The sequence below is a fragment of the Anolis sagrei genome, chromosome 5 (genome assembly GCF_037176765.1).
Source record: "Anolis sagrei isolate rAnoSag1 chromosome 5, rAnoSag1.mat, whole genome shotgun sequence".
Taxonomy (NCBI): Eukaryota; Metazoa; Chordata; class Lepidosauria; order Squamata; family Dactyloidae; genus Anolis; species Anolis sagrei.
In genome coordinates, this window is record NC_090025.1 from 147,872,865 (window position 1) to 147,886,835 (window position 13,971).

At 39.2% G+C, this 13,971-nt stretch overlaps 1 protein-coding gene across 1 annotated transcript; it reads left to right on the forward strand.

The window, feature by feature from the left end:
* Positions 1-12,333: 12,333 nt before the first annotated feature.
* LOC132777165 (isocitrate dehydrogenase [NAD] subunit gamma, mitochondrial-like) lies at positions 12,334-13,421 on the forward strand. The gene is given in 2 exon segments (XM_060779533.2): positions 12,334-12,923; positions 12,926-13,421. Coding segments are annotated over 2 exon segments (1,002 nt in total). The 5' UTR covers positions 12,334-12,394; the 3' UTR covers positions 13,399-13,421.
* The last annotated feature ends 550 nt before the right edge of the window (positions 13,422-13,971 follow it).

Consider the following 13,971-nt stretch of genomic DNA (forward strand, 5'->3'; position numbering starts at 1 on the left):
ACTTCAGAAGCTCAGTTAAATTATAGAAAGGCTCCCCTATGGAATGGATAACAGGGTGTTCCATGATTCAAGTCCACCTGCAAGAAAACCTTGCTACAAATGCTGTAATTATATTATTGACAGGTTACATGTCTATACAAATGATTGTTCTTATTCCAATTCAAACATAGTTCATACAGTAAATGTGCTATGCAGAGAACACAGGCAACTCCAGGACTCCCCATAGGCATCTGTATTCTCACTTACCAGCTTTTCACAAAGGGCTAAAATCAGTGGCATGTGCCAATTTTAGCCCAGATCACCCACGGAACCATCTGGCTTCCATCACATGATACCACACCAGCTCTATGGGTAAAGGAGGGCAGAGCTGGTGCATGCCACTGGCAGGGCAACACAGGAGAGCTCCCATGTTGCCATAGAATGCATGGGGGGAAGCTACATGCATAACGCATGCTCACACTTCCTCCTATCTGATTGCCTTCAGCTGGAGCTGGGCAATGTGGGGTGTGGGGCACCGGATTTCCCACACTCCTCTAGAAGCTGGAGTGGTGGTGGTGGCTGTCTGATGAGGTCATTAGTAATACAGTATGTATGCACAAATGCACAATCGTGAATGGCAGTGCAAGCAGTATAAGAGACACAGAGATGGGGAGAATACATATGTGTAAGTGGAACAAACTAAATGGGAGAAAATTTCTTGGAGCATGGAGAAATACAGCATTATATTTTCCTCTTCCTTTCCTTTATTATCTTTGTACCAAGGCATCAGTGCCTTTGAAGTTATGGAATGGGCTGAAATGTATGAGGCAATATTTTCCCTGTCACTTCATCTTCACTTTCAGAAATATTTCATGGACTCGGTTTTTCCCTGTCTTGCAGCTGTTAAAAAATTCAGAATCTTGGGAGAAAAAAAAGTTGGCAACCTTCCCTAACTTTGTAAGTCAGTAACTCTCTGATTAAAAACAGTGTGACATTGAAAGTGCTAAGTTTGCCTTTTCAAAATTGGCCCAATACAAAATATAAAGGGAAGTTTGCCAAGAGTTAAGGAAGGAGAGATCTCACATCTGAAATCAGGAGCATTACAACCCATTAGACTCCAATAATCCCTTGTCATTGGCCGTACTAGTTGGAACGTCTAATTCCCTCCTTAAAACCTTAATGAATAACAACTAGAGATGTTCTATATGAGAAAACCTAACAGGTGGCAAATGAGCCAAATCAGAGTAGAAATCAGTAACCGTAATGGTTGTGTGTAGAAGAATGTTAAAATAATGTATTTGGAAGTTCCCTGGAAGACAATATCTCTGTAGCACTTAATATTCATAAATGAAAATTCTGTTTTGAAAGAAAAATTCACATCTTTGTGTGTGTATACACACACACACACACACACACACATAGACATGTTGAATATTGGATCTCTAAAGCCAATTCTTGAAAGTATTCAAATTCAAAAAGAGGCTACATTCCTAACCCACTTGTTGAGTAGTAAGGCACTTTTAGGGCAATATAATAAATGTCTGCTTTGACCAAATATGCAGAAGACAGCAATTATTATGGTGTTAAGATGTTGTAAGTAGTGTTGCAGATACCTTCAATGTAAGCAGATTAGTCAGTACCTATGCAGTCTGCTTGCTATATCCAAAGCTGGGTGATGAGATTACTTTATTGCTTGTGAAATTCAAGGTCAACTTGGAAGCTTAAATAGAAAAGAAGGATAAATTGCTGTCAAACAAAAGCATCCTTGATGTTTTACATGTAGTCATAAAGAACTCCTTATTTTATGCATTAGTCTCTACACTCATTGTAAGGAAATTATCACAGCATTCAACTCATAATCGTGACTTTACATCAGCAGAGTGCATCCTTACAGATTCAAGTGTACTAACCTTTCCTGTTGTACTTGCACCATAAATTTATTATTTATATATTAGCTGCATTTATATTCCTCCCTATTTTCACCTCCATAGTCATGGTAAGAAAGAATGCTTGGTCATCTGTGACTAGATCTCCCAGTTTCCTTTACAACATTCTAACTACCTCATCAGACTTGTATGATGGTGTCCAGCATGGGGCATGGACCTTCCCACTGGAAGTAGTTTTATATTGTGGGATGGAAGGCAGTGGACTCCGTCATAAAACTATTGAAGAACCGGCACATGGTGCTAATAATTGCCCCATGTGATGAGGTTGTTGTTCTGATGGAAAACTGGATTCTTATGCTGGTATAAATATTTTATTGTTTAATGCAGTTTAGAAGTAGCATTCTAGTAATTTCCAATCTTTCAGTGCCCAAATTTAATCCATAACACTTTTGATAACTATGTCTTATACCTATTCAGTTCAATATAAGTGATGAGCGTAATGCATTTTGTGTGTAATATTTTCAAGAATGGCTCCTCTTATATAAATTCCAAGAAATTTAGTCAGTATTGCACAGATTGATACTGGTGATTTCACTTGTACTTTGAATTAAACATGTTTGGTGTAACCAGCAAGCTTTAAATTTCTTTCCACTAGAAATAGACTAAAAACTAGCAATAGTAGAAATTTGATGATCAGTACCAAACTTATCTGAAAATATTCAGGATGTCTAAATACCATGTGAAACTTGGTGTGTAAATACAAGAACCCAAAGACTTTAAATAAAGTAATTTATGGATTGAATCCAAAACATTACTGTAGTCCTTTTGGTGTCATTAGATAGCATGCCATATTGACTATTTGATTAAGTACACTGATTTGTGCAGTGGAAGATACAGGACACACTTTGAAGAACAGTATTGATTTACAAGAGTGCTGGTCCTTGCACCATTTGCTCCATGAAAGACTTATACCAGGAAAGTAGCCTCAAGTCACTATGCTCTAATGTAGAGGTGGGAATTATTTATTTATTTATTTATTTATTTCCATTACTTTTACCCTGCCCTTCTCAACCCCGAGGGGGGACTCAGGGCGGCTTACACAACAATGCACCATCTGATGCCTATACAGTTACAGTTACACATAATAAAGTCATAGTTAAAACAATTAAAACAATTATTACAGTTAAACACACGAAGTAAACAAACCACATTATATGAAACTATTCACGCGTTTCCCAAACATATACATTAGATCTTAGGCTTCAGAAAGCACTGGAAATGAAAGATGAAGGGAGAATGTGCTACACAAAATGTAAGTTGAAGGTGGAAACAGTATGTTTGAGATTCTGAAACAGTAGTCTTTACATATGTTGAATGTAAGAACCTCAAATTACAATGCCCATGCTTTGGAAGAAGAGGGTAGAAGAGAAAGATAAGAATTTCCAAGAGGAGAATAGAGTACTGGTGGGATTGGTTAAATACCCTTATTTCTTTTATATTCATATTTATACTTGTCAAGGCAATATCTTTGTTTACTCTGTGTTATGGTTAACTGGAATTATATAAACTTTGTTGATAAGGCAGTTCCAATCTAGTGAACTTTCTTTTCTTTTAATCTAAAGTGTGTGATGCCCCAGTCTGCTGTGACACAGGCACAGAGCATCTGCATTACATAACTTTTGCTTGGGGTTGATTCTGAAGTATCAATTCAATTTGATTCTTAAATGAAAGATCGAGGCTTACAGTGGCAGCTATAACTGGATGAAATTTCCCAAACATTAAAAACGTACACATACCAATCTCCAGCACTACATTGCTATTGGTAGAACAGTACAATACAGTGGAAAGTGGAAAAGGTACACTCAGAGGTTTCACTGGACACTCATGATTTTGCAGTGTGAAGGAGTAGGAAAAGCAAATCTAGTTCTGCCAGTCTAACATTGGATTTAGGTCACTTCCATATTTTCTATTATGATTGAAGTTTTGGATTTTTCTTTCTAGCACTTTTCTCCCACTGTAAGTTGCATTAAAACTTCTTTTGCAAAGACTTCATGCATTTATTTTGCAAATTAACCTATTTATACAGAAAAGCTATCTTTGGAACATGGATCTTTGACCCATTGTATCAAGTCAAATTATAGATCTTTAACCCCCCCCCCCCCCCCCAGCCTCTCTTTCTCTGAATTATTGAAATGCAAGCTCTGACTAAGGCTCCATTAGATTCCTGTAATGGCTCTTGCAGGGAAGAAGGATAAGAGCTGGTTTAACTGCATAGATCCATGAGATAAGAGTGGGTTTAACTGCTTAGGTCCATGGGCATCCCATTATATAGTATGTTTTAAGAGTTATCCAATTTTTAGCTTTCTGGCTGTCAGAATTGATCCAAGAGGTCTTGCCTGAGGTATAGCAGCAAATGTTTTCCCATCCCCTTCTAAAGGAAATGTACACTTTAAAGCCATTCAAAATGTTATGTTACATGAAATATACAATCCCTCAGGCACTCCTATCCATACCTGACAGTAAAAGAAAATATTAACAAGCTATATAATGAACCACTTAGTATCCTTTTCAGGACATTCGGAATTTAATGTCTAAGTTGGCTGTTCCACTCTGCCTAATGGTAGGGTTGGATATTTTGCCTGTTGCCTTTAACCCCTTGGCAGACAAGAACACAGTCTTTTTTAATTCAGACTCTGTTTCGCCGTGATAGCTGGAAATGCCACAGCATAGCTTGACATGTAGAATCCTCCAGGTTACACGAACAATGCTGTCAGTTTTGTGCTACATCTGCATGTGAGGCTTCCTTTGCTTACCAGCTCATAACAAAATGGCTGGCTGGCGTTATAAGATGTATTACATGTGTGGATGTTGTTCGTTTAGCAGTTGGATCCTTTTCAAGAGTTTGCCATGGCAGACACTGCTGTGCACTGACTGGAACATGCAAAAAGCTCCAAGGAATTGCCAGATGAGAACCTGTTATATTTAGAAATATGCAACCTCTAAGCCAGGATGCATAATGGAAGTTGCATCTCCTGGGAAGTTTACATAATCATCAAACCCAATTCTTCCTCTAGTATTTTCCCAAACAATATTGTAACTCTTTGATCATAACAGGATAAGACAAATATCAGGAAATATGAGCCTGGTGATGTGAGACTGGTTTTCTGCTGAAGACAGAACTATGAGCTTTCACTTCATTCCCCATGTTAATTTTTAAAATTTCTTTCAGTTCTATACTGTCAGTAAATGGCAACTTCTAAACTAAGAGTGAGATTCTCACTTACCTATTCAACATTCAGAAGGTCTGCTTTGCTGTACCATTCACTTTAAAGAGAAACATTTTAATAAATCATATCTCTCTATTTACATGATTTCTTATAGCATCAGAGCAATGTGTGTGTGTGTGTGTGGAGAGAGAGAGAGAGAGAGTCATATTGTGCTCTAATGCTATAGATGGGAAGCAGGTTAAAAATGAATCATATGATGTTCTCTTGGATTTGCAAGATTAGTTATGAGAACCTAGAAAAAAACTTTGAAAGCATGGCCCACCACACTTCTAAAATAGCACACTCTGTTCATTGATTTACTTTTTAAAAAGTCACAATGGAGAACAAAGTTAAACATATGAGAATCCCATAGCTTTTTTTTTACCAAGTCAGATTGTTTGTACAAATATATGGCTTTTGTCTGTTTCTGATCTTATTCAAAGTGTGAGAAATCACCTACATTGCTCAATATGATCTTGGTTTTAGTTACTTGAAGAATTGTATCTTCCCATACATACTTACATAGATTTTTAGATCTTCAGCAGAGGTCCTGCCTTGAAGAATATTTGGCAGAGCATTGCTACAGATGTCTATCATATGTATGAATGCTGGATTGGGCTCAAAAATATCAAGATAGCTCCAGAGCTTCCTAAGAACTCCAGGGTAATCACGGTAATTGTGGTTCTCCTTTCACTGGAATAACAGCTGGGTTTGTGACCTTGGTTCTGTATTGCAATTTGTGTTATGTAACTAATTCTGAATCAGAGGCACATTTATTTTTTCTTCCTCCAAGATGATACATGCTACCCTATGCCATTAATGCCCCTATGCCAGGTGTTCTCGAACTGTGCTCCACAGAGCCCTTGGGGCCCCCCAGGTGATAGGGAGGGGCTCAGTGGCGACATGCTACTCCCTGCCTCTTCTTCCAGAAATAGCAGCAGCATCCTGGGGCACAGACCTTTTCTCCCCTGTCTCCCTCACTGCCCAGGCTCTTTTTCTTTCCACCTAGACCTCCCACAACCCCGTCACTTTCTTTGCTTCCAAAACCCTATTTCCAAGTGCTCAAGGGGGAGGGGTGCTTTGATTGTGCTTTTCCTGCATGGCATAATGGGGTTGGACTGGATGGCCCCTGGGGTATTCCACTGTAATGCTGTAAGTTTATGTTGTATTGTTCTTTCTTTCCTTCTTTTCTTTGGACTGTGAATTAGTTCACACAAATACTCTCCATCCATCTGCCACTGACCCAGCCCATGCCTGATATATTATATACATTATAAATGTAATATATAATATAATATAATAACATCTCTTGAGGTTCCACAAGAAATATTTGCTTCAAAAAGGGCTCCACAGATGAAAAAGTTTGAGAACCCCTTCCATATTCCATAAATGCCCTTCTACATTGGAAAATAAGACAGTTTCTATGCAAGAAGATTAATGGACACAAATCTGGCATTAGAAACAGGAATCCTCAAAATCCAGATGGTAACGTTCCTGGGCACACAGTTAGGGATTTGCAGGTTGTGATCCTTGAACCAGGAAATTACAAAAAACATTGAAAAGAGAAACTGCTGGATGGACTTATATTCACAAAATATAAATTGTTAGCAGAAATACAAATAAAGACAATGGCTGATCGTGCACTATATATAACTAGCTTTCCCTGCCATGTGTTGCTGTGGCCCACCTTACCTCCCTCTTTCTCTCCTTCTGTCCCTCATTCCCTTTTCTTCTTTCCTCCTCTCCTTCCTTCCTTCTCTTCCTCTTTCCTTCTTCCTTTTTTCTTTCCCTTTCTCTTTCTTCCTTCTCTGCCTCCTTCCTTCCTTCCTTCCTTCCTTCCTTCCTTCCTTCCTTTGGTGTTTGCTTCCATTCTTCCTTTTATCTGTCCTTCCTTCCCCCCTCTTTCTCTTTCTTTCTCTTCTTCCTTCACTCCTCTTTCCTTCCTTTTCTTTCCTTCTCTCCTTCCTTCTTCCTCTACCCATTTCTTTCCATCCCTCTTCCTTTCCTCTTTCTTGTCTTCCTTCTCTACCTCTTTCCTTCCTTCCTTTGCTCTTTGCTTCCATGTTTCCTTCTCTGTTTCCTTCCTTCCTTCAATGTTTTTCCTCTTCCTTGATTGGGCCCGCCGCCTAGGAGGCTGCAACTACCAGGTCGCTCGGCGAGGCCTTGGTTGTTATGGCGGTTCCGCCGGAAGTGCTGGGAGCAAGACTGACAGGCGAGGGAGCGGAAGTGTGGGAAGGGGTAGGGGGGTGAAGGAAGGGGGCGTGACTTCCTGGAGGGGGCGTGGGAGGAGGGAAGGATCGAGTCAGGGCAGGAAAGGGCAGGGCGGCGAAGGGAGGGGGCATGGCTTCTGTGGAGAGGGCGTGGTCGGCGGCGGAGGAGGTGGAGGAGGGAAAGAATTGAGTCAGGGCGGGTAGGGGCGGGGCGGCGAAGGGAGGAGGCATGGTTTGCAGTGAGGGAGCGTTGTCCAGCAATGTGCATGCGGCAGAGGACTCGTGCCGGGGCGCCTCTGCGCATGCTCCCTTTGTTTTGAAAAAGGTGGGTTTGTTGAAATGTTGTTTACTATTTTGATGAGAGTTGTGCATACTTGTGCGCGCCAAGTTTGGGGAGTTTTGGTCCAGGGGTTTTTGCGTTTTGCTGTCCCGTTGAACGTCCTTTCTCTTTTTATATATATAGATAATACAAGTCCTCACTACTGCACATATAACAAAAGAGACAATCTTGTTTTTAATTAATATTTCTATAACACATACAAACAGCATGAGAGAGATTTTTGATTCCTGAGAAACTGACTTTTGATATGCAGATTTATTGCTTTTACCTATCAATAATAAATGACCACTCTAAATATCTGAAAATCTTTTGAAAATTTAGGACAAGTGACATTATTTAAATTTCTTCTGGCCGCTGTTATGTTCTATCTCATGCTTTATGCCTGAAGCCTTAATAACACTTGGTGCATCTCTGAGGACATGGGTTTATATCTATGCAAGCTCATGTGAAAAATGTATTAGTCTTAAAGGGGCTGCCACGTTTCTTTTTTCCCCCCTCCATCTTCCTTCCTCCTTTTTAATCACTGAATTGTTCACAATGTTTTACATAAGAATGGTTTTGTCCTTCAATGAAACCCATGGCTTCTTTTAATTAAAATTACATTTTTCTTCTTAATAACAACATCTGTTTAAGGAATCAGTTAGAAGCCCCTATCATTAATTTAATGGAGGAATTCCATTGGCATTCTATTAGATTCTCCTAGTTAAATTAGCATGATGGACTTTTAATGGATGTTTTAATAGACATTATTAACTAAAATATTGTAAAATTAAAATCTGACCCAATGAGTTTCCTTGAGTCACTGCCATAATATTATACTGAGCCACTGATCTTCAGCCTCTGAGAAATAACTAGATACACATAATTTAATTATGCCAAGGAATGAAAAATAAAACTGTTATACTCTAAAGTAAAAATGTACATGTAGTGTGCATTTTTTACAAATAATTTAATACTATAATTATATAATTCTTGCACTCACTAGAATAATTACAACTCTATTTTTTATTTAAAAAATCATAATATCAGGGATACTTGTTCACTGAGCTAGTACAGAGATTTTCTACAGTTGATGTCTTTGATAGCTTGGATTACTTGCTGAAGTCAGCCATGAAGAAATGTATCTAAAAGAAATACTCTTGTTCCTCTGGGATAGAAGCTCTTAGACTCCACACACTACCTATGATTGTGAAACAGGAGAAGTGACTACTAATATCAGACACTGTGCGAGTTTCACAAACCTCTTGAGCCAAAGATAGTAAGAAAGGCCATCCAGGTATCCAGGTATCCTTTGAGGATGGGTATATTAGGTAGTAGAGGAGAATATCCAGAAATGTCATTTTCCACACACAAATATGTGATCATTATGACTGTCAACATTGTTCCACTGAGTTTTCAAACATCCATATTTTCAAAGTGGATTTATAAATGCGAATGCAACATTCACCAATATTGCATTTAACCTTTAAGTATGGAAAGTCCAATGTTTGTTTCTTCTACTCCACTATGACATTCAAAGCTTTGCTTCCATGGCAAGCTGCAGCTCAGCAATTTACAGCATCCTGGTCAAATTCCTGGGGTATATTCCCATCTTTTATTGTTTATTTGAAATATTTATGCTACACTCTTCAGTCACAAAGGCTCTCAGAGCAGCTTGGAAATTGGGTTGTTGTAGGTTTTTTGGGGCTATATGGCCATGTTCTAAAGGCCTGCAAACATCAGGAAAAAATGCCTTTAGAACATGGCCATATAGCCCCAAAAAACCTACAACAACCCAGTGATTCTGGCCATGAAAGCCTTCGACAATAGCTTGGAAATTGTTAATGTGACAGTTCCATGTCTTCAGGTTTACAGTTCAAGGTCCCATCTACACTGCCATATCATGCAGTTTCATCGTGCAATTTGACTGCATTGAACTGCATTATATGTGTCACCACTACTATATAATATAGTTCAATGCAGTCCAATTACATTAAATGGCAGTCTTGATGAGGCCCAAATCAGACAGGACACTCAAGAAAAAGTGGGAAAGTGTTTACCAATGTGCTCAAGGTTCTAGGTATCTGTTTTGCACCAAGCGCTCTGTTTGTGCCCAAGATGGTTTTCATCACTAAGGTTTTCTAGTGTGAGTTCTCAGTGTGCATGACATGAGGCCAATAAGAGGCTACACAACTTCCCATCTGTGCTATGATCTCCCTACGTGAGGCTCATATATTAGAACTGTGATTGGATACTGAATTATACCTCATCTTCAGCAAAGTCTTGGCAATATGAACAAAATAGTCACCTATAACATTGTAGCTATATATATATTTAAATTCTCAACATTACCTTGGAATGAATGGGAGAAAATTGTATTCACTGTCTGGGGCAGATGTAAACATGTACCATCAAGAGTGTCTTTTTTGTAATGGGGGAGGAGTGGAAAATTGGCTGAGGAAATGTTTTACATTCCATTGGTATGGTTTTCTCTGTCATTGCTTATATACTACCCAGAATTTTCTCAAACTTCTCCACATTTGTTTTTACTAGTTTGCTTCATTAATTAATGCTACCTCCTGGACTCAATGGAAACTTCTTAACAATAAAGGTAGTTACACCATTACCAGACAGCAAATGCAATTATCCCATGGAGGAATTTTCTAAATGCAGCCATAGGAGATTTCAAAGCATGAACAATATTTAGCATAATGTGACACCCATAACTGTCAGATTACCACATGAGAGTAGCTGGCTGAGTGAGCTATTTTTAAGTTAAGACATGAAAAGTAAAACATTTTAATTTTCTTGGCAATGAGTCATGTTGGGAAAGAATAACAATTCAAAGCACAGACATTATATTATCAGGATGTTGGCTTAAGTTCTATAAATTCAAAAAAAAGTGCATTCTAGAACAAAATTTAAATTCAACTTTTTTGTTAGTGTGAGGTACCAAAGCAAGTTTCAAATTAATACTTCAGTCTTCCTTCTGGTTCTGTTGGATAATATACACATATTCAAATATTAAGCATGTGGATCTGTGTAGTATAATAGAAAAACTCTTCAAGTTACGGCATAGCTATGCCTTATACTTATTTGAATTCTCAGTGGTATAGAGTTCACTAGTTACAACAATTCCTCCCTCTTTTAGGGAATCTAGACTTAGCTATAACATTTAAAAGTGCTATCATTACAATTTAAATAGCTTTTAATATTCTTGAAATATTCTCTGATCACTGACTGAAGAGAACAGCAAAAAAGAAGTTTACATGCTGTAACAGGAACTCCTTGTTCTTCAACATATGGCTTGGATTATTTGCATGAATCATTTGATGCTAATGCTCTGTAGAGCTTTTCAAGCACCCCTCTTTTCTGTTTCAGGAACATGGTGATCTGAATTGCAAGGTAGGGTGGATGGGAAACTGCCTGCACACTCTTTGTACAAATACTTGATTTCCACAATAGAAAAATATTAGGATGCAAATATAATATTAAAAAGTGCTCTGAAACATTATCTATAAATGGCAAAATCTCAGAAAATAACAGTTCATTATAAGTGCACATGGATGTCTCCATGGCAGTTAAATTCAATTGCACCCTCTTACCTGGCTGTAGGCCCCTGGAACTCAGTGGAACATATTTCCATTGGGGTACACATAGGGCTGTTCTCTTAGGGCCCTTCTACACATGCATTAAAACCTGAGAAGAAGCAGGTTAAAAAGGGAAGGGGGTAAACGCCATTTAATGTAGGAGGAATCAGGAGGAACTGGGTTAAGGGTTGGAAAACACATGTTTAAAATGTGCTCTTTAAACCTGATTCTTCCTGAGAAACTTGCATCTTTCCATGTTTGTGTATCCCAGTAGTCATGGAAAACACGTGCTTTCCTTCCCTCCCTCCGTGTGGACTCCTCCAGAGGACGTGCATTTCTGAAAAGACTGAAACAGCTGATCAGCTAAACAGCTGTCAAATGGAGACACAGGTGGCTCAGGAAACCATAAGTGGAAAGCAAATACAACTTTGTCAAAGTCTGTCTTTTACACTTTGTAATGTTAAACAGAGTTTGAACTAACAATTGGAGGAAGACAGAGATCCAAGGGAAGTTTGTTTAATTTTTTTGCTCCATTACGCACTGGACCTTAAATGCACATATGTACATCTCTGGAGTGAAGTTTTTAAAAAACTTCCATCAGATGTTCCCCATCCACCCTCCATTTTCATCTGCTTCAAAAAAAAAAAAAAAAAAGCTGTGAGAACGGTAGGGAACTATGCAGCCGGACTGACAGGTCTGTGTTTGGACTCCCTTTGAGGTCCCACATTTTAAAAACCCACTTCTTTGTCCCATGCTTTGATGCTGTCTAGAAGTGCTCTGAATTATAGCAAATATGTTCTATCAAGTTCAGTCAGATCACAAAATGACTAATTTGCAGGGCATCCTTAGATGTCTACTCAAAATTATGTATCCTATAAATGAATAGGACTCACTTCCAGGTAGATGTCTACTCAAAGTAGAGAAAGGGAAGTAGAGATAGAATTATAGCTTTATGCCTAAATCTATTTAAAGTAGACTCATAGAATAAGTTGGTGAAGAATGAGTCACCTCTGTTGAAAGATCACTGATTCAGTGGATCTGTTTTGTTGGGACTGTCAATTAAATTTAATCTACATCCAAGAATGTGGCCTCGCAGCAGACAATTCTTCCTCCTGCCAAATATGGGGGGCAGCACACCGTGACCATGATCCCTGGAGATGGCATTGGGCCGGAACTTATGCTTCATGTCAAGGAAGTATTCAGGCATGCTTGCGTACCTGTGGACTTTGAAGAGGTTATTGTGAGCTCAGCGGCATCTGAAGAGGACATGAAGAATGCCTTGATTGCCATTCAGCAAAATCGTGTGGCCCTCAAAGGAAATATTGAGAAGAACCATAACCTCCCACCTTCCCACAAGTCTCGGAACAGCATCCTGCGTACCAACCTGGATCTCTTTGCTAATGTTATTCATTGCAAGAGCCTTCAGGGAGTGGCAACCAGGCACCACGATATTGACATCCTCATCATCCGAGAGTACACAGAGGGGGAGTATAGCAGCCTGGAGCATGAGAGTGTCTCTGGTGTCGTGGAGAGCCTGAAGATCATCACCAAGGTCAAGTCCCTGTGCATTGCTGAATATGCCTTCAAGTTGGCACATGAATTGGGGCGTAAGAAGGTGACAGCTGTCCACAAAGCCAATATCATGAAGCTGGACGATGGTCTCTTCCTGCAGTGTTGAAAGAGGTGGCAGCAGGGTACCCAAACATCACCTTTGAGAGCATGATTGTTGACAACACCACAATGCAGCTGGTGTCCCATCCACAGCAGTTTGATGTCATGGTTATGCCAAACCTCTATGGCAACATCGTCAACAATGTCTGTGCTGGATTGGTCAGGGGCCCAGGTCTGGTGCCAGGGGCCAATTATGGGCACAACTACGCAGTGTTTGAAATGGCCACACGCAATACTGGCAAGAGCAGTGCCAGCAAGAACATTTCCAACCCTACTGCTACATTGTTGGCTGGCTGCATGATGCTGGACCATCTCAAACTGCACAACTACGCATCTGTTATCTGCAAGGGAGTCCTAGCCTCTATGGATGATCCAGTTACCCATACCCCAGATATTGGTGGTCAAGGAACCACCACAGAAGCTGTTCAATCAATTCTGAAACAGATCAAGAAGACAGACCATAGCTTGGTGCAGTGACATGAAGAAGCTGAAGCAGTGTTCTCCCCTACTGCTAAAAAAAAAAAAAATCTGTTGTCTGTAAATGGAGCAGGTCCTTCCACTCCAAACTGTCCAAACCACTAAACATATTTTCATATGAAAACTGAATTTGTGACAATTATAACTCATAATCAGACATTCATGTGGTATGTTTAAAGTTGTCAGAAAGGTAAAATAAACAAAATATTAATGTGTAAATATTTAGAAAAATACATATGAGATGCAAGGCCGATTTTAATAGAGTTCTCTTCATAGAGTCTACTGTGAAAGCTCTATTATATTTTGATGCAAACTGCCAAAAGAATGTGCCCAGAGGGTGTTTTTTTTTCCTTCCAAGAAAAGAAAATGCTTTTAAAATGATCCTAGATCTAAGGAGTTCCCAGAATGCAGTAAGAGTCAAACAGAAAGCAAAGTTTGTATTGCATTATGAAATTATGTGGAAGTTTCTGTAAAGTAGATTCAGTTATGTTGTATACTCCTTAGGGATCATAATAAACCCATAACATGAAAGCAGATCTGCAGACTAGTGGAATGGGTTCAAATACAGTGTGG